This window comes from Adiantum capillus-veneris, chromosome 13, assembly GCF_014529385.1.
Source record: "Adiantum capillus-veneris isolate H3 chromosome 13, ASM1452938v2, whole genome shotgun sequence".
In the NCBI taxonomy this organism is placed as follows: Eukaryota; Viridiplantae; Streptophyta; class Polypodiopsida; order Polypodiales; family Pteridaceae; genus Adiantum; species Adiantum capillus-veneris.
The window spans coordinates 17814723-17836347 of NC_140943.1; the positions used below are offsets into that span (position 1 = coordinate 17814723).

The 21625-nt window shown below is 41.1% G+C and overlaps 1 protein-coding gene across 1 annotated transcript; it reads left to right on the forward strand.

Moving 5' to 3' along the window:
- The first annotated feature begins 11130 nt into the window (after nt 1–11130).
- LOC147443658 (bidirectional sugar transporter SWEET2a-like) lies at nt 11131–19299 on the forward strand. Its single transcript, XM_086527707.1, has 8 exons — nt 11131–11196; nt 11312–11348; nt 11695–11911; nt 15086–15247; nt 15702–15821; nt 15920–15984; nt 18127–18369; nt 19041–19299. Exons 1-8 carry the CDS (start codon nt 11157–11159, stop codon nt 19189–19191), a joined length of 1035 nt encoding a protein of 344 aa, XP_086383833.1. The 5' UTR covers nt 11131–11156; the 3' UTR covers nt 19192–19299.
- Nucleotides 19300–21625: the final 2326 nt, after the last annotated feature.

Genomic DNA, 21625 nt, shown 5'->3' on the forward strand with positions numbered 1-21625 from the left:
ACTCTCAATGCTTGTCTTAATACTCCACTAATTTCTAACATGACCTAGGGTTATGATTAGGCTTTAGTCCCTTAGTCCATTTTGCATAAAACATCTCATAATGGAAGCAATAAAAAAGTGATAAAAATGAAACAATGAAGCAAAGAAGTGTCCAAAAAGAGTAGCTCAAATGCTACTAGAGACATGAAAATGAAATTTTGTATATTATGTTGTGTCTTTGTTAGGACTAGCGCCTTATTGGCACTTGTTAGGAAAGGGAAATCACCTTGGCTTGCTTAGTCAAGGCCCTAAACCGACGCCCAAGGATGATAGGGGTTAGTCGTCGCCTTGGTAGGCTAGTAGATTCTTGGAACACCTTCTTGAGGGCTCAAGGAGCCAAGAGTTGCAGCTAGACTTACCTAGGGGTGGTACCTTGTATTGTTCTTTACTTTTTTCTATGAATGACAAAAACAAATCTTCCATGAGCTTCAAAAATCTGTGACAATGTACTAATAGACTTGGATGCTTTATTAAGATTGGCCATATAATTTTTAGGCTAGTAGGTTTATGAGCTTGCATTAGCCTAGGGTCATAATTGATTGCTTGTGTTTCATGCATAAAATTGAAAATTTCAAGTGATTTAATCTTCGTGATAGTTTAGGTGTTTTTTTTCTTTATGTCGTTTAGTTTTTGACTATGATTGAACCATCTTATAGAAGCAAAATTCACTTTGCATGATTGTTCATTGTACTTCATGTTTTATTTATCCTTGTTGAACTTTGATACTCATGACTTGTTCTTATGATTTACAACTCGATATTCTTCCATGGACGTGCTTTCTACCATGTCACCGTGTTTGGCTTCAACATCACACGAGGATGTGCACCAAATTAGGAAGGGGGAAATGTTAGCAGCGCCTAACACATGCGACACCAATTATGCACCAAGCGACGGATGTGCTATATATGTGCACAATATTTACAATTCACATTGTATAAGGTCTTGGACTCATTTGGGAGTTCCAAATTATATATGCTGGCTAGAGGGCTCAACTTAATCCCATAGTAGAAAGGATTGTGGTGCATGCCTTTATAAGAAAGCCTTTTATGCAAAGAGGCTTCATTATTGAGGCTTCATTCTTGAGGATTCATTCTTGAGTATCCATTCTTGAGAGCTCTCTCTTGAGTGTTCACTTTATGGCTGGCCTTGCCTTGAGCTTAATGCCCATGCTTAGAAGGCTAGTGCTAATCCATTGTAATTAGAGAAGCATTTCTTAATCTAATCTCTACTTTCTTCATTAGTCTTAATTCTTTCATATTCCATCATTTCATGACGTAGTTTTACCTTCTCATTATTCTAGATTTGATTGTGTGTGATGACTTCTTGCTTATTGACCACTCCTATCCTTCTATGAGAACTCGATTTGTGATATTTAACATCTCTAATTAGGTTGATCAAGTTGGTTCTTAATCTTGTGATTAGTGTATGTGCCCTATTGTTTGCTCGTGTGTGGATGGGTGTAATGAAACTCGAGCAACATTCACCTTGTGTGTGTAGCTTTTGCTGAAGTACCTCGATTGGCATGTGGTGATTGGAGAGGCCAACACCAATGCAATTAGTGTGTGCTTGTCGAGAGTGTGCTTTGAGTTCTAGTCTATGGAAAGTTGGACTTTGGTGGGCTTAATTTGTGTAGGTGATGCTTGATTGATGATTATGGTGTGATTACAGTTAGTGTTTCATTGCTAATCTCTGTTCCATTGGAAGAGCATTCTCTTGAATCCTCTCATTCTCGATACATCCAATGATGGTCATGCTTCCATGCCCTAGCCGGGTTGTCGATCCTAGGATTGATAATTTTGTTGGTCTTGGTTTGATTAGGTTATGCTATGATTTCCCCCAACAACGTATTTTCACAACTCTATAAATCACTAGTCCCCTTGTCTCTAAGTCTAAAAGTATCCTTCGGACCCCTTTTTAAAGGAAAGTAGCAAGAAAGATTAATAACAAAGCCATCAGGCATATAGGCCAACTTTGGGATCATAACAATAATGACAAGAAAGGAACGAACCAACTTTCCCTCTAGCTTAACCTCAGTGGGACTGAAAGATTACTGCTTAGTAGAGCCCTAGAACAGCTTAACAGGTGGTGTCTAGAAAACTGTGAGTCCAAGTTTGAGTGGAAGGCATGGCAGTGGCCCAAAAATAAACACTTCCTTAAACCACAAACTAAGGAAGTGTACATGTCCCTTATTTTTTTGAAGCGCTTTTTCTCCCCGCTGAACAAACAGTGGGGAAAGTAGTGGTTGGAGTCAGGGTGGGAGACACTAGTGTGGAACATTTGGCACCCAAAATGGCCCCATGGAATGAAGTCCTTATGGAAGATGTTATGGGGAGCCCTGCCAACTGAGGTGAAGATATGCATAAGGATTGATCCAGATAGAAGCTAGCTTGTGAAGATATCCCCCACCTTTTCAAAGAATGCCCGACAAGAACTGGTCTTGCAGAAAAGATCTGTAAATGGGTCCAAAAAACCTAGAAAATAGGATTTTTGAAGAACAAACTCTTATTAGGAGGGAAGGTGTTCAAGAGCCATTATTTGCTTGTCGCAACTCAAATTTTGAGATTTGCTACTTTAAACATGTGTGGAAGGCAAGGAACTGCCGGCTCTTCGAGAACACCATAAAAGTTGCTAAGTTCGTGGACATAATCCAAGAAATCAAGGGGGCTATCATCACCATTAGGAAAAACATGGACTCTGATGAGTGGAACATGACCCTGTGTGCCGTTATGATGGACTTGAAACGGTATTGATGAGTACCCATCCAGGGCTCCCCTGTCAACCAATGTATCCTTGATCACTAGAAGATATCATGGATCGTGACGAGCATGGCAGGAGTTTGTACTTCTACAATTTTGCTACTATAATTTGTTACCATATACATGTGGTAGTGATGTATGTTAACACACTAGGACCGTCGCGGTAAATTTTACCACTTTAGGAGTTTTTTCCCCCGGTTCGTTGTATATACACCCATCTCTCTAGGGCTATTTATCTTCCCATTGCACACTAAGTAACACATTCTCTATTGTGTGCCTTGAGATTCCTTCATCTTCTCCAAGCCGTGTGCATTTCCTTGCAACCCTAATTCCAAAAATTGGTATCAGAGCAGGTTGCATCCTCCTGGGCTCAGTTGCAAGCAGCTCCAGCATGCACCTACTCACTTTTTCCACTTTCTGTGAGCTTTGGCAAGCGTTTTCAAGTCTCCATTTCGGCCTCCGTTTCCACTACAGACAGTATTGCACAGGCTATTTAGTCATGTTGTGAAAAATTTCTGTCAGTGTCGTGTTTTGTATAACATGTGACTTACAGTCTTCTACGGTTTGTGCTATATAGCACATGTTGTTCCTGCTTTGTTTCTCCTCTTTTTGGGCAGTTTTCACATCAGGTGCAACATTTACCATGGTAGAAAACAACAAAGATGTGTTCAAGATGTTTGCTGTTGAGGGCAGATTGGATGGGGACAATTACCCTATGTGGGCTTACATGATGCAGCATGTTCTTGAGTCGAAGGGCATCTGGAATATTGCACAAGGCACTGATGTACATCCTGGTTCTAAGGATGTAGGCAATGTTGAGGATGTGGCAGGTCTTGCTGCAAGGATTGTTGCTATTAGAGTTGTTTTTCCTACGGCAGAACAAGCTCGTTCGGATGTAAAGGATGCGCAGGCTCATGCATTGATTGTGTTTTCTGTGAAGTGCACCATTGTTACTCACATTCGTTCAGCAAAATTTGCAAAACAACCTTGGGATATTTTGGTTGGTCTTTATGCAAGTTGCAATGAGGCTAAAATTGCTTTGCTGCGTAAAGAGCTGGAGTCGAAGATTATGCATGAGGAAGATGATATGGACACTTTCCTTGCTGGTGTCAAAGATATCAATGAGCAACTTATTTCTGCAGGTGAAGTCATTTCAGACAGTTCCCTTGTGCAGATTGTTCTTGATGCCTTACCAAATTCTTACCAGACTTTTGCTAGTACTTGGAGACGTATGACCCAAGGAAATCCTGAAGTTGTCAAGTTTGATGCATTATGCACATTGTTGTTGCAAGAGTCACTTTCCAAAAAAAAACAGGACTAGACAGCATGCAATTGAACATGCTTTTATTGCTTCTCAAAGAAAGGGTGGTAACAGCAATGCAGCCACTTCTTATGGTTTTGCTGCGAGTTGCAAAACTTCTGTTCCTAATGCTTCTACTGGTAGCACTTCGTCTGGCAATTTTGGTGATAAGAAATGCATTGCCATTATTGTAAAGCTAATGATCACTTGATCAAGTCGTGTCCTAAGTTGAAGGCCAAAGAGGCTAAGAAGAAAGAGGGTGGTTCCACGGCAAATGTTGGTTCCACTACAAATGCAGCCATTGTTGAGTCTTCTATGAAAGGAGACTATGTTGCTGACATTGATGCAGAATGGGCTTTTAGTGCAGAGTGCACTTACAATCCTACTGTCCATGATGCATGCATGTCAGTTGGTGCAGATTCACATGTGTGGTATTTTGACAGTGGTGCTACAAAGCACATCACCTCACATCGTGAATTGTTCACCTCTCTCGAGTCTATCCCTCATGGGAGTTCGGTCACTTGTGCCAACAATGCCTCTTATCCGGTTCAAGGAGTTGAAAAGATTGTGCTTACTGCTGCAAATGGCAATTCTTTCACACTTGTTGATGCACTTTATGTACCTAGGATCAAGAAGAATCTTTTGTCTGTATCTGCACTTGCTGGACTTGGACTTGTAGTCAAATTTGTGGATGACACATGTACATTTCATAATCTCAGTTTTGGTGATGACATTGTTGCATCTGGGCTTTTGTGTCATGGGCTGTATAATCTCACTTTGTATGAGAAGTGTGGACAAAAATCTGCAAATACAGTTGGCAGATTCAAGGCTATTTCAAATGCAGAACTTTGGCATGCACGTTTTGATCATCTGAATTTTGCCAGTTTGCTGCATTTACAGAAATCTGATATGGTTGCTTGCCACCTTGTGAAGCACCTGTCAAACATGTTTGTGAAGGTTGTATTTTGGGTAAAATGGAGCGTTCTAGGTTTCCAAAGGATGGTTTAGTTAGGGCCACATGCAGGTTGCAGCTTGTGCATAGTGATGTTTGTGGGCCCATGCAAACTCCTTCCTTGGGAAATTACCTTTATTTCATGACTTTCATTGATGATTACTCTAGGCATGCATGGGTATTTGCGCTTAAAGCGAAGTCCGAAGTTTTTATGTGCTTCAATTTCTGGCTATGGCTGAAAAAGTCTCGAAATGTACTATGGGCACCCTCCGTTCCGATCGAGGGGGGGAGTATATGTCTCATGAATTTAATGCATTTTTGGCTAGTCGTGGGATAAAACACCAATGTACAGTGCCTTATACACCTCATCAAAATGGTATCGCTGCGAGGAAAACCAGATCACTTATGGAAATGGCACAATGTATGGTCAAAAGTCAAGCTTTGTCACATTCCTTTTGGCTTGAGTCCATCATGTGTGCCACTTATGTATTTAACAGATGTCCTACAAAAGATTTGTAGTCTATTACTCCATATGAATCATGGCATGATAGAAAGCCTTCTATTGAGAACATGCGTGTTTTTGGTTGTTTGCCATATGCTTTGGTGCCACAAACACAGTGCAAAGAATTGGATGATAAGACTGTCAAATGTATTTTTGTTGGTTATAGTGTTGAAATCAAAGGTTGCAGGTTGTATCATCCGCAACAAAGCGTATTCTAGTTTTACGGGATGTAGTGTTTGTGGAAGATTCTATTCAACCCTTGCTGTCATGTACTAGAGACAGTAATGTAACCTCACAGGACATTTATGACACTTTGTTGCCTCTTTTCAGTGGTGGAAGTTCAAATGTAAATTCCAATGAGGCAAACGTACAGCCTATGGGGGTTTTTGGAAATTTTATAGATCAGCCTATTACTGATGCAGATGTACATGATATACTTGATGAGGAAAGGGCTGAAAATGAGCAAGCTAGAGGTATGCCAAAATGGCTGGTGCATACATTACGTGACAGTAAATTGGATGCACCTTTGTCTAGTCGTACTCGTTCAGGCTCTATCCATGCATCTTATGCATCAGATTGTTATGCTTTGGCTGTGTCTAGCTTACATGATGTTGAGGAACCTCTATCTTTTGATGAAGCACGGAATTCAAAAAATTGGATGGCTGCCATGTAATTAGAATATGATGCACTTATAGAAAATGACACATGAACTTTATGTGATTGCCTCCTGGCAAAAAGGCCATTGATACAAAGTGGGTTTACAAGTTGAAACGCAAGCCGGATGGTGAGATCGATTGCCATAAGCTCGAGTTGTTGCAAAGGGTTATGCACAACAAAAAGACATAGATTATGAAGAGACTTTTGCTCTCATTTGTCGTATGACTACTGTGCATTTTCTATGTGCATTGGCAACTCATTTTGGTTGGGATGTACATCAATCAGACATTGTTACTGCTTTCTTGAATGGTGACATATTTGAGGAAGTTTATGTAACACAGCCTCACGGTTTTTTCAAAAAAGGACAAGAGGACAAAGTGTGCAGATGTAAGAAAGCTTTGTATGGGTTGAAGCAATCTCCGCGTGCTTGGTATGAGAAAGTTGATAGTCATTTGGTCAAACAAGGCTTTCGTAACAGTCCAACAGAAAGCACATAGTATGTAAAGCGTGAGGGTGATGTACTTCTCATTGTGGTTCTTTATGTTGATGATTTGCTAATCACTGGACCAAATGAGAGACATATTGTTGAATTTAAGGCTGATTTGAATGCTACTTTCAAGATGAAATATTTCAGGTTGTTGCATCATTACTTGGGTATACAGTTTAAGCAATGTGATGGTGGTATTGCCTTGTGTCAGAAAAGTTACATAGAGACATTGCTATGTAAGTTTGGACTTGAAGATCGCAAACCTATTGCCATTCCCATGGAAACAGGTTTGAAATTGAGTCTTCATGATGCTGGTGATCCTGCCAATGTCACTCTTTACCAAACTGTTGTTGGATGCCTCATTTATGTATGCAACACGAGGTTAGATATTCAATTTGCAGTCTCACAGGTCAGCAGATTTATGTATAGCCCAGGGTCTATGCATTGGCACGATGTCAAGAGGATTTTCCGCTACCTTAGTGGCACTTTACATCTTGCCTTGTTTTATCCCAAGGGGGGATCATTGCCACCAGACTTACATGCTTTTGTGGACTTAGATTGTGCTGGATGTTTTGACACGCAAGTGTCCACAAGTGGTTTTTGTTTCATGCTTGGCAGTTCATGTATATCACGGTTGAGCAAGAAGCAACCTACTATGGCCACTTCTAGTTGTGAGGCTGAGTACAGGGCAGTCTTTATAGCTACGATTGAGTGTGTATGGCTCAGACGCATTATGGTTGATTTGGGTGTTGGATAGGACACTGCCAACATTATCTACACTGACAATCAGAGCGCATTGGCAATTGCAAGGAACCCAGTTTTTCATGCTCGCACAAAGCACATTGAGGTGCATTACCACTATGTCAGGGAGAGGCTCTCAGCAGGAGAGGTCTGCTTGGCTTATGTGCCAACACAGGACAACCTTGCAGATCTTTTCACAAAGGCATTGTCTCATGAGAAGCTCGAAGCTTTCCACAAAGCATTGGGCTTACTCCCCTTTGTGGACTGATCATGTCCTCGGGGCATGGCACTTCCCTTTACTCATGTGACAGCTCTCATTCAACGCATCACTCCAAGGGGGGTTTGTTACCATATACATGTGGTAATGATGCACAATAGGACTGCCCGGGCATTTTTTTCCTCTTTAGGAGGTTTTTTCCCCCGTGCATTGTAGATACACCCATCACTCTAGGGCTATCTATCTTGCCATTGCACACTAAGTAACACACTCTCTATTGTGTGCCTTGAGCTTCCTTCGTCTTCTCCAAGTTGTGTGTGTTTCCTTGCAACCCTAATTCCCACATAATCTACTCACCATTGTGAGTTTTGCACAAAAAATAAGAATCAAGAGAATCTAGTAGAAAATGTCATTATCCTCCTCCTCCTCCTCCTTCTCTCTCTCCCTCTCTCTCTCTCTCTCTCCCTCATGCAAAGCAAACATTACACTTTTTATCTCACACACACACAAGAAAAGAGAAAAAGCATCCACACAACATACATAAAGAGCATTTTTATAGTATTATCTTAAGGTTTTTTTAGTATTTATTGCAAGGAGTTGTAATATATACAAAGAGCATAGATAGAGTATATGCAATTTCTAGTCTCACTATCCTTCTTCCTAGGCAGCAGCAACTCATAGTGTGCTTATGGATATGGTGATCATGATATTCTCATAGAGGTGAGAGCTAAGATATCTTGTAAAGAACATGGAGGTAAATGCTAAGTTATCGCTCGCCAAATATTTTCTCAGTTACTACCAAATATTTTTTCTAAGTCTCATCCATTTTCTACCATGTTGCAGATTACGAATACTATTGGCATGTCATCCGAAATCTCACCCTATTGGTGTGTCATTGCCAATAGGGGTATCATTGCATCATATTGGGTCTATCCGGCATTTCATTAATTAATTAAGTGGGAAGAGTCCCTCTACCTCCCTTTTGCAAAAGCAAAAGTTCGTTGCTTGTTGGTTCCCACGTTGCATCCATCCTCACTTGTGCCGTTCTGGAGCCAATAACTTCGCCCCCCACCCCCCTCTCTCGCATCCACTTGCCCCATTATTGCCTTTTCTATCGCTTGCAGCTTCAAGCAACTCAGAAATCCTTTGCCATTTCCCGTCCACACAAATGCATCCACCACTGGCTTGTCTTCGCTCGTATGCGCTCTCTCTCTCTCTCTCTCTCTCTCTCTCTCTCTCTCTCTCTCTCTCTCTCTCTCCACCCAGATCTAACAGTTGACATTTCATGGAAAGAAAACTTTCTCTATTACTCGCTCATATCCGGCTCACTTGGCCACATGCCCTTACCTCTGCTAACACTCGCATGCAACTCCAAGGTAGGGTCACCTTTTCACTGCCAAGATGATGCACTACGATGACTTGTGGAAGAGAGAGAGAGAGAGAGAGAGAGAGAGAGAGAGAGAGATTGTGCGCATCCCCTGCACGCGTTTGTGCAAGTGTGCAGCTCCCCTACAATCCTAATCGAGCGACACAATCAATGTTCAATCTCTCTCCTCTCTCCCCTGCTCCACAGACCATCTGATCTTTCCTTCGCCATACGGCGCATGTGCCTACGCAACGCCTTCACCCTGACCTCTTTGTCTGCACACCATTGCGAGGGTTGGCGATATTCTTTTCCTCTCACTCCATGCATCACTATCATCCTCACCTCATTTGTTTTTCTTTCTCTCTCTCTAGGTTTCATCACCCTCGTCTCCCACACAAAAAACCTGGCATCGACACGTGTATTCAAGAAAATCAGTGTTCAAGCTACAAATTTTTCTAATTTTTTTGGAGATATTTAATCTCACAACCAGGGGTATTTTGGGAATTTTTGAAATTTGAGGGATATTTTGGGAATTTCCACAAAATTAGAGGGTTTTTTGGTAATTTTGCCTTTATAAGATCCGGTTTATTTTTTGGGTTTTGACACAATTTTACACCTTTTCCCCTTCCCTCAATCGGCATTTTTAAAATTGAAAATAACACGATATTAAGGCGAGACACATTTTTCTCGAACATTGGTGCCCTCAAAAAAAAAATTTACCGCTTTTCCTTTGAACACAGAGAAAATCTCTCTTTTTTCATCTCTCTCTCTATCACGTCCATGTGCCATCCCATGCAGGAATAAACCAACCCCCCCCCCCCCCCCCCCCCCCACAAAACACACACACACACAAAAAGCCCCCCTCTTTCCACTTAGTTTAGCTCCAAGCTTTGCATCTTCACTGATTCTTATGAAAAGAAATTAAGAAAACGTTTTACCAGCATTTATAATCGTCATTCTTTTTTTACATGATCTATCAAAGGCGCATGCCACTCAAAGCCTCAAATGCCCCAAAGTTGTCCCAAAGTGGACAATGTGTAGGCATGCACTCGTGGCTCAATCTCTCATGAGAGATATATTTGTGCATAATTAAAGAGTGATAACCGTAGAAAGTTAACTACATCATATCTTGGATGATTATCAAAGAGAGATAAGTTAAAGGTTAGCTTTTCCGATCGTGCTTACATTTTGTGTGCCAAGATTAATAAAGAGGACTTACCTTTAATTTGTAAACTCAACCACATTGATGACATATGCATGCACACACACAAACGTGCGCACGCACGCACGCATGCACACACACTTGTGTAAGTATGAGGATAGTGAGCTTCCTTCGTCCATAAAGGATACGGGGCCAACTCGAGGGATCGACGGCGTTGGAGAGATCCACCGTCGATTAAAGCTCCAGGAGGTCAAAAAATTAGGGTTCCCAATTGGTCGTCGCACCTTGAACCCCGGACCTCCCCCACCACACTCCTCAGCTCTATCCAACTCGCCTAACACGCATCTGTGCCCATGTTACGAGTCTGCGCGTACATAAAGTCTGCCCCCCCTGCTGCGAATATCCGACGGTCTAAGATCCGCGTGACGCCGATCACGCGCAGCTGTCGTAGATCCCATGAACGTGACCCCGTGTCACTTATAAACGAGGGTGAGCTTCCCATCATCTAGGTGTCATACATGCACTTTGGAATCTTTTGCATACATTTGTGCACGCATGCACACATGTTAGGTATGTAGACATTGTACATAAATGTCGGGTAGAGACACATGCATACGAGGGGACACACTATGCATAAACACACAAAGTGTTTGTACACTCAATGCGAGGGTAGAGACAGAAGAGGATACGAAAACTAGGGACTTTTCCATAATTTTGTCATAAAAGTTGAAGAAAGTGTGGTTAGGGGAGTGGGTGGAGGAAGTAGGTCAGTGCAAAGCCATTTTGGAGGTCACAAAGATAAGTGCACTACATAAAGAAATGGCATCTCAATCCAAAGTAGAGTGTAAAGGTGGCAAGTGTTGATTCTTTGTCGCATGAATGCTCTTTGTCTCCCTCTTGTTTAGTGCTTTGAGTTGCTAACCTAATTCACATAAATGCATGGCGCTTGTACCCATTTAACCTTTCACGTCTTCTTGATGGCGCTGGCACTCATCCCCCTGTCTCTCGGCATCCTAGGTGCAACTCCTCCATATTCTTATTGTTGTTGCTTCATAAAAGAGTATGGATGCCCTCAGCATCTTCACCCAAAAAGTTGATGTCTCTTTCTCTCTCTCTCTCTCGTTTTGTGTAGGAAATGCCATGTCAATATTTGCTTACTGCTCCACAATGTAAGTCCCACCTTCCCTTTTGAACCACATCATCATGCATTCTTGTCATCATAATTTTTTCGACACCAGTGACAAAACTCATCATGGCAGCTCCGAAAATGTCTCCCCGGTGCTAGCTTAGTCGCACCGCGATATAATACAGACTCAAAACCATTGTAAAAAAATATATCACACATTTTTCTTGATATTGTACCCTTGACCACTTTTGAAGATGTTCCTATAGCTAGTGGTATTTTTTGAGTGATGTCCATCCAAGTTAGCTATTGTAAAGAGTTGCCTCATGAGCTTCTAAATTCTATGGTAAAGCTAGGGTTTTTAATCTTGCTTTTCCCCTTTGTTTTCCTAGACCGACCTTTTGTAGGATTTGGAAAATGAAATCAGTGGAGAATTTCAGTGATCATCCCTATGTTTTCTCCTTACTCAATGGCATGCTTTGGAGTTTTTATGGACTACTCACTCTCAAAAAAGGAGGATTGATGATTCTAACTGTGAACGCAATTGGGTGTGTCTTCCAATACGTTTATTTGGCCATTTATATGGCATTCTCTCCAATACATAAACAAGTAAGTATTTGTCGATCGAAACTATTGAAGTCCTTTCATGTGTTGTTACAGATGAAAGAGCCTTAAATAGCCCACGTAATGCTAATTACTAAATTAACAAAGTATAGAAAATAGGATTATATTCATGGAGATCAAAAAACTTTGCCATTCAACTCCAACAATATACCAATTACGGCATAGCCTAGTGTTGATGTGTTCTTGTGGGTGCAAACAACGATTCTCGACCACTAGCGGCATTGAACAACAGAAAAATGCATACCAATCAAATATAAGGTGCTATAAATATGTGACTATTACAAAAGATAATCATGTAAAGGAACATCCACATACACAATAAGACCATTAGCAAATATTGTTTGCCCATGGTCAAATATAAAAATAGTACAAATAATATGTGATAAGTACAAAAGATAATCATGCAAAGAAACATCCACATACACAATAAGACCATTAGCAAATATTGTATGCCCATGGCTGGATATAGAGTCTATTTGTTGTTGGGGTGGGGGGGATTGGTCTCCTTAGCATAAAGTGTGTTCGGTGGAGCCAATGATACGCCAACCATAAGTTCGTTGATTTCATCAAAGAAACGTAGTTATAATATAGCGATAAGGAACTCATAATTTGTAAAACAAGTTCTAAATGCCATCCTGATTGATGAATTGTGTTAACATGCACTTGGCTATACAAGCTATCGCCACTTTATAGTTTTCTAAAAATCATGGAGCTCATCAAACAAAAGAGCAAGAGACAAAGACAAAGACAAATGCAAACAGTAAGCTGCGCCAATTTTACATGAGGAGCTAATTAGTGGGTATCTACTTAGATGCTTGGACGGTCTTTGAGGAGAAAAATGGGACAGATGACACGTTAGAGAGAGAGAGAGTTTGTTTTTATTGTTTTTGGGCTTGGACGGGACAGGTGGACCAAGAGTCGGCGGACGGCTAGGGGCAGTTGCAGGAGAGAGTGGGGAGGGAGTCTGCGTCAAGTTTTTTTTCGCTTGGCTCTCTGATGGCGGATGCCGCACCTGGTTGGTATTGTAAGGCAGCACTGCAGAGTGAGAGACACCCCTGCGCATAGCCAAACATGAGGGCAGGGAGATGTAGCGATGCTAAAGAAACAGAGAGGGGGACAGAGACAAACATGTTCTCCAGGTGAAGGCGGAGAGAGAGAGAGAGAGAGAGAGAGAGAGAGAGAGAGAGAGAGAGAGAGGTCACCTGAATGGAACTTTCCTCTCTCTGTTCGATCTGTGAGCTTGCAAGGGCCAAAGCTATTCCCTCGACGGATTGCTTAGCTGCAGACAGATCTATGTTCATGGTTTTACTGAAGCAAAGCGGCAGTAGGGTCGCTGAGTTGCAGGAGATAGAGTGAGAGATGCCATTGTGTCGAGGAGAAGGCAAAGAGGAAAAGAGGGGGTTTTCTCTGCATGCGGTCTTGGGGGGAGGTGCAGAGCAGGCTCCAATGGGCTGAGCGCGAGATAGAGTGCAAAAGGATTCATGAACGTGAACCGGGCTGCAAGGCATTTTCTTTTTGAATTCGTAAGATTCGGGCAGAATCTTACGAATTAATTAATGGAATGTGAAATGGACCGAGAATGTTGCTACAATCTTTTTTTCATTTCTTTTTACTGGAATCATCAAAGATGCCATATGAAAAACTGAAGTAAAAAGGCCATGCGAGTGAGTCAAGAGACAAATGGCAGCTAAACGCAAGCTAAAGGTCGTACGTAGGAGACAATTTTCGCGAGCAAGAAGGAGAGAGAGAGAGAGAGAGAGAGAGAGAGAGAGAGAGAGAGAGATTGTCACATGCATGAGACAAAGAGGGATGTGGATGTCGTGTGTCCTGATTGCATGCGGAGAGTGCGCAATTTCTTGTGTGGAGGATGAGGAGGAGGGGGGAAACAAGATGAGCCACATCGTGACTGTGCTGTATTGAGGGCTACCTCTCTGGTCACTTGTCGTGCAACACAAAAGTGTGGTCAGCTCTCTGGGCCCTCAACTTAGGCTGATGGTGCATGCTTTTGTGTGTTGCTATTGGCAAGGTATGGCAATCTGACAGACCTAGAGGGAAGTTTACATGGTATGGGGCAGGATAATGGAGGTGCGCACATGGCACATGGAGGAAAGAGAGAGGGAAAGAGAGGGAGAGGGAGACGGATACCAGTGTGTCAATGTACTGGGCGACATAAAGAGAGAGGTTTTGTTGCGCTGGTGGTGCTAGGGCGACATGGGAGAGAAGGCAGAGTCATGTGCAAATGGTGCTTAAGAGAATGAGAGATGTGAAGTGTGCACAGACAAAGACACAAAGAAATATGTGAAGAGAGAGAGAGAGAGAGAGATAGAGAGCGTCCGTCTCTAGCACAATAGGACCTGCATGTTGTCAAGGCTTGCACAATGGGGGAAGAGGGATGAGGGGCAGAGCATGCACACAGAGCGATGTGCACTCGGGGGAACAGAGTCGGGGGTGCAAGGATACATCGAATCTTTTCGTTTAAAATTACCAAATTCACTTAGAATCTAGGTGATAAATTAATTGAGTTTGCAAAAGTGGACCGAGTAGGCCGTGCCAATTTTTGTTTAATGTGAAATGGACCGAGTAGTAGTAGTAAACACAAGGACTAATGACTACTATATATATATATATATATATATATATATATATATATATATATATATATATATATATATAGAGAGAGAGAGAGAGAGAGAGAGAGAGAGAGAGAGAGAGAGAGAGAGAGAGAGAGAGAGAACACCCTAAAGATAGCAAGCTAAAGAGCACTCATAGTTTATGAACCTAGCAATCAGGAAATTATCCTTTGCCTTTTTGGGTAGGGCAAAAATCACATTACATGTGTCAAATTTGAATAAAGTTGTCTTTGCAAAGTGTATACTTACACAACCTCCAAACGCCAAGAAACCATAACTGAGATCAGAGACCAAATCAATAAAGAGGCATGTGCTTCGATTCGAATCTTGCATAAAATTATTCTACATAAAATGGCTATGAAAAGTGGAAAGAAAATGTTACCTTTTTTGAAAGTGTACATTATATTTGCAATTTAAAGATAACTTTTTATTGTGGTATATGAGTAAAATCTCTCAAAAATCTTGGGCAGTAGATTGTGACCTATTGTGTTCTTTTTATATATTGAGGATCTTCTTCTTTAGTATGCAGATGGTAAGTGGGGCGTGTGTGGGAGCAGTGCACTTGACATTTGTTGGACTTGTGCTTGTGGTGAAGTTTTGCTTAAAAGATGCTAGCCTGCAACTACATGTGATGGGTGCATGCTCCTCAGCAGCTTCCATTGTAATGTTTGCATCTCCCCTTTCTATAATGGTAAATTGTCTCCCATTGGACCACTATTTTGCACATTTTTAACAAATACTGCACAATTTTTAAATTATAACCCTAAATTTTCATTTATAGAGGAAATTTCTTTATTTTTGGGATTATTATTGTTGATCTATTCGACATGTCGCATGAAGAAAGATGATCTGTGTGGTTTCCTTGCAATTTTTTCTTTTTGTCATTTACTTGTCCCTTAAAACAAAATCTTTTTCTAGTTTAAAACGTGTTAAAAGTAAGAGAATCTATAAGAAAAATTCCTAATCCTCCTCCTCCTCTCTCTCTCTCTCTCTCTCTCTCTCTCTCTCTCTCATGCAAAACAAACATTACACTTTTTCTCTCTCTCACACGCACACACAAGAAAAGAGAAAAGGCATACACACAAGATACATAAGTAACATTTTTACACTGTTATGTTAAGTGATTTTTGGTTTTTTTTTTGCAGGGAGTTGTAATATGTACGAAGAGCGTAGAGTATATGCCGTTTCTACTCTCATTATCCTTCTTCCTACGCAGCAGCTCATGGTGTGCTTATGGATATGTTGTTCATGATATTTTCATAGAGGTGAGAACTAAGATATTTTGTAAAGAACATGGAGGCAAAATGCCAAGTTATTGCCAAATATTTTTTCTAAGTCTAAGCCATTTTCTACCATGTTGCAGATTACAAATACTATTGGCGTATCACTAGGAATCTCACAACTCTTTCTTTACATGATCTATCAAAGGTGGATGCCACCCAAAGTCGCAAATGACATGAATATCAAGTTCTTTTGCTTAAAATTGTCCCAAACTGGACAATTTCTCAATGCTCCACGTGACAGAAGATCTATTTCTTCTGTTTGAGAATGATTCACTCATTTGGAAGTTGACACTCCTTACAACTACATAATATCTTAGATGAGTCATGTTGCATTATCAAAGAGCAATAATTTAGAGGTTAGCCTTTTCAATAGCGCTTACAAGTGTACTTTTTTTGTGCCAAAATTATTAAAGACTAAAGTACTTACCTTTAATTTGTAAGCTCAATCACATTGATGACATTAGTCATAAATATCCTCCTTATTTTGGATAGATTCTAAAGGATTATGGTATTATGTGTGTTGTCAAACTTAGGAACATGGGCGAATCTATTTTCTTTAGTATGAGGCTTTTCATGTTCATGTATTGTATAAAGGTCCACTACCCTAGGGCTACTTGTCTTTGTACCTGCACACTAAGTAGTATAATTTTGCTTGTGTGCTATGAGTTGAACGTCTGCATCTTGTATGTGCATCCTCTATTGTAATTGGTAGCATAGCATCCCTGCAAAACACATAAAACTTACATACAAAATAGCAAAATTTATTGCGCATACCTTGGCAATTGAACCTAACATACTAACCATGGCAAAACATGAAGGAGAGAGCAAAAGAGAGCATGCATGCACACCACTACAATTGGAGTGATATTCAAATGTGTGATGGTAGAGATCAAAGGAGAGAAGAGAGAAACATGGAGAAATAGGTTCTTCCTTTTTTGTGTATTTCTTTCATAGATGAAAGGCCCAACTCAAAATTTATACAATCTTCTCTGGTTAGAAATAGAATTTGTCAAGATACTCTATTTACAATAGACTTGCAATTGCTCTAATAATAATTGGTCTAGGCCATCTACTTAGATATTTGAATCCATCCCACATGCATCATGTGCGTAACCACTCATCTGCTAAACAACAACATCATACCATGTAATCATAGTGATTGTATCAATCCTCATTGTATCATCAATAAAATCAAATCACAATGGAAAATTAACAAAAAGCCAAATATTCATTTCCATTAATCCTTGCCATCATAATTCCATATTAGGGTAGTTAAGAGATTGATAAGAAACATTTACAACACACTCTAGATCATCTCCTTTTGTTTTTTCAAATTTGGTAAGGCGGTGTCAGGTTGTTGTTTAGTACTTTGAATATGCATATGGAGCTTAGCGTTGTCCAAACTTTGAGACGAGGTTAATTTGAATCTTTTTCATATTTAAAGAGTTTCATAGGAAGTTTCATCCTTTTCAATAAAATTTTGATTATGTTCATTTGTACATGGGAAATGAATTTAGTTCATTTTCAAAGGTTCTCGTTTAGGATATCTTTATGTATACACCGATATTGATGATGAAGGAAAGCTTTGATTGTCCATCAAAATTTGTATGTGCTAATCTCTAAGAGTTGTATGCTCATGAGGGTGAAGTTCATTAATATGCCAATTTGGATCAGAGTTGTATGCTCATGAGAGTGAAGTTCATTAATATGCCAATTTGGATCATCAAGGTGCAACATGTATAAGTAAGAATGGTGAGTTGAGGTATGAGGGCTCGTGGTGGTTTGAGGGGTTCGTGGTGGTGTGAGGGGTCCGTGATGTTTTGAGTGTCTCACACCTACGGTGGAGGTGTCGCTTCCCCTGCTACGACTAGCCGCTCAAGGTGGGGGTGATAGGGTGCTTTTTAGGTTTTTGCAGGGGCTCTGTGGGGCATGCCTTCCTACACTTGCATCTCTTGGTAATGTCATGCTCTGGGTGCCAGACAAGATACGGCACTCTTTGTGATCGTCACATGGGTAGTCTTTGGTACTATCGATGCTTTCATGTTAAGTGTGCATATTATATTTATATTAAGAGTTTGTGGGTTTAGGACTTTGGCCTTGGATTATTCAATGCGTTAATTATATTTATACTGAGCATCTTTGAGTTCACAACTTTAGCCTTGACCCGAAGCTCGGTCGCCTATAGCAGAGGGAGGATTAGGGTGTCATTTTTGGAGTTGTCGGCATATTCTTTGTGTTTTTCATCTTTAGCGTTTGTTGACATATTCATTGCATTCTTCATATGTAGGGTGCAACTTTTATTTGGGGCTTTCTTAAGAGGTTGTCTCAAGATCCGAGTCCATTGGCTTTTGGGTCTGCTTCCCAATGGAGCTCTTCATGGTGACAAGGTTTGCTCAAAGCCAGTGGGATGGCAAACATGTCTAAGCCATCATATGCCGAGGTGGTGGCCAAAAATCGGGGGTCCACCAGAGATACTCAACTTGAGACCCTGCAATTCGGAGTTAAGGAAGGTGCAATTCAAAGCAGCAAGGTTATACACAAGAGGGTCACCTCAAGAGACATGCAGAACGTGTGAGGGGTGGTGAAGCTCACCAAGTCCCAACAATTGGGGAGAAGGCCTTCCAAGCCTTAAAAAAAAGTCTACCGCAGGTGGCAGAAGTGGATAATGCAACTAGTGGTAGTGGCCAATTTGTTGTTAGTATTTGGCTTTTATGGGTATAATAACATCACATATAGAGCTCATCAAATGGATCTCAAGTCCAAGGGTTATTAACTAGGGCAGAACAATTGAGTATGTCCAATATTTGGCCAAAGGCTTCTTCACTATTGAGCTCAATGATCTCGGGGTGATTGACAAGATCCTAGCCAAAATCCCGTTGTATCTCAACCGCTCCCTAGTGTGCATATTACCATGGAACCCGGCCTTTGAATCACTTGAAGACCCTCAAGGATCTGTGCCCAGTGTGGGTGGATTTTATCAACTTGCTAGTGTGGTTGTAGGACAACCATGGAGACCTTGCTAGCACCTTGGGTATCCCTTTGTTCATACCTACACACAGGAAGTTAGGGACATCAGAAAATAAGGTGTGCATTTGTTGGGATACTTGCAAACCTCCTCCTGAAAGCATGGTGATCAATGTAGGGGTAGGCCTGAAAGTGATCCAGCTTAGGTTTGATAATTTTTTTGGAGCATGTTTCAAGTGCAATGGGTAGTGGCCACTTGAATGTTCCTAGGGAGGGCAAAGAGGACAAAACAGTACAGGCACAAGCGAGCACAGTCAAGGAAGCGACAACTTCCAACATGGATGTGGAAGCTGCAAAGCAAGAGGATGATGAGATCAACAAGGGTTAAAACCCTAAACCCTTACCATAAAGATACCCGGCTTAAGCATTCAACAATTGAACCAAGTAGCAACAGGCTACATCCAAGCCTCACCAAGCTTACATTTTGATGCATTCCTTAGGATCAAACCTCCCATAAAGCCACGTCAAAAAATTGTCTTGCCCATGGCCCCCCCGTCAATGGACAAAGGTTGCCAACAAGTATCAGTCATCAAGTGCGAGCAAGTGAAAACATTGGTGCGAAGAAATTTCCATTGCAAAGAGAATCCTCTGGATCATCAAGAAGCCCCCATAAATATAGCCAACATCTTTGAGGTGCTTCAAGATGGGAACTTGAAGGGTTTTCTTACCTTGGAGATGTCTGCCTCTCAGTTAAATGGGTTAGAAGAAGACACCATACGGGAGGCGACAATGTAGGGTTCTTCAAACGAGGAGGAGTTTGTCCCACTATCCCCCTAATGGAAGACTTACATATTCAGTCCTGGAATGTGAAAGGCATAAAGTCTATGAAGAAAGGCACTCTTTTCTGGGAGGATGTTAGAAAAGAAGTTACAGATTGTTGTTTTATTTAGGAACACCACCTTGACGCTTCTTGCTCTAGGAAGCAAGTTGTACGTAGGAGGTTGGTGTTCTATGGAGATGGTCCCTCGGGGTTTAGTGTAGGGTGCTCTCCATTTTTTATAGGTAATTGGAGTTGTAGGGTATGCTCAATCATGCCTCAGGTAGAGTGCTTTTGGTAAGGATAAAGTGGGCAAGCCAGTCCCTTATTGGACATCCATCAAGCTTGGTGGGGAGCTCATGGTGATGGAACATAAATTGGGGATCTACAAAAGGATTCTCATAAGACTCTTGGAAGAGCTGGCATCCGTATGTCCTTCTGTATGCTTATTAGAAATAGATTGGAGAGCCTTGGCATTGTCCAAAATACAAAGTGTTCTCGCTTCCCAAGTCCTGGAGTACATATAATGTGTTGGTGTACCAACTTGATTGGTTACCCCCACTCAAAAAAAAATTGGAAGAAAAATTGGGTTGAAGAACACTAGCAAAAGAGGGTTGATACCATTTGGGAGACTAAAGGGCTAGACTACATAAAGGTATTCATTTGGAAGGTGATTTGGGAATCTCTTCCCACTGGGGTTAAGGTGCAAGCTAGAGGTTTCGGCTCAGGCACTTGTTCAAGCTAGAAGTCAGCCTTGGAAGACCCCTCCATTTGTTTTTCAAGTGCCCCTACTTTGCAGGGTCTAGTCATCACAGTGTGCAAGTGGGTAAAAGGACTGGGAAGATCACTTTTTTATGAATGACCTGATCTTGGGAGGGCGTGGTATCCAAAGCTAGGAATGATCAGATTCTACTACTTGAACCAAGTATGTAATTCCAAGAACCTTTGAGTCTTTGAGGGCAAACTAGAGGTAGCTCTCTTTAATAATATTGTGAGATCAAGCATTGAGCTCATTCATATGGTATGAGCAAGAAGAGGGGTAGTAGACAATGATGAAGGATGGATGCATACTTTGAGCTGTTTAGAACACCCAAGAGGATAGAAGTTACTCATCTAGTAGGTTTTTTAGGTACATGTCTCTGGTGAAATCCTAGCCCCCTCAAGGCACATGTTGTGCTTGAGGGCTTTTGTATTCTTATTGTGTTAATATAGATTATCTCAACTCACAATTGAGAGTATGGCCAAAAAACAAAGTATAAGTAAGATAGCATAAAAATTGGCATCATGGGTCAAGTTGATGAGGTGATGTGTGTAATGTGAAATGATGCTAGCAATGTATACCACAAAATGGTACACTTATATACATACAAGAGTGTAGTTCAATGTGCAACGGTGCAATGATGCTTGTCTACTAGTGTATGGTGTAGCAAATAAATTTAGGGTTGCAATTACGTGCAAAAATCTTAAGGAAGAAGAAGCTCAACACCACACAACCTAGGATCATTTTTAGTTAGGGTTTAGGTACTAAGCTAAGTGATCTCCTAGTGCTAATGGTGTCTATACAAGCCATCAGGCCCGTGCGGGGGGGGGGGGTTCATAGTGAAGATAATACATGGATAGTGGTTATAAGTGTGCTCACACACCTCTATTGTACCATGATAGCAAGACCTTTCCTAGATTGATAGTGAGTATGAGTGGGCACCCATGCACAAGGAAGTTCCAAGCCCTATGAAGTGTGATAAATCCACAAACAAGCTTTAAACTCTTCAAGATGCAAATGTTTTGTGAAAAAATCCACAAGGTTGTTCACATCAGCTCATCAACTATATTGGTCTCTCCTACATAGAGTCTCTCCCTAACATAATGGTTATGCATTAATTATGAATTGGGTTGTCCTTGCAACTGCCAATTCACTTTATATATCAGTGAAGATAGAGGCAATAGATTGTTGGTAGATTGGGACCTAGTATCCAAATCAAGCATAAGGTTTTCATGATGACTATAA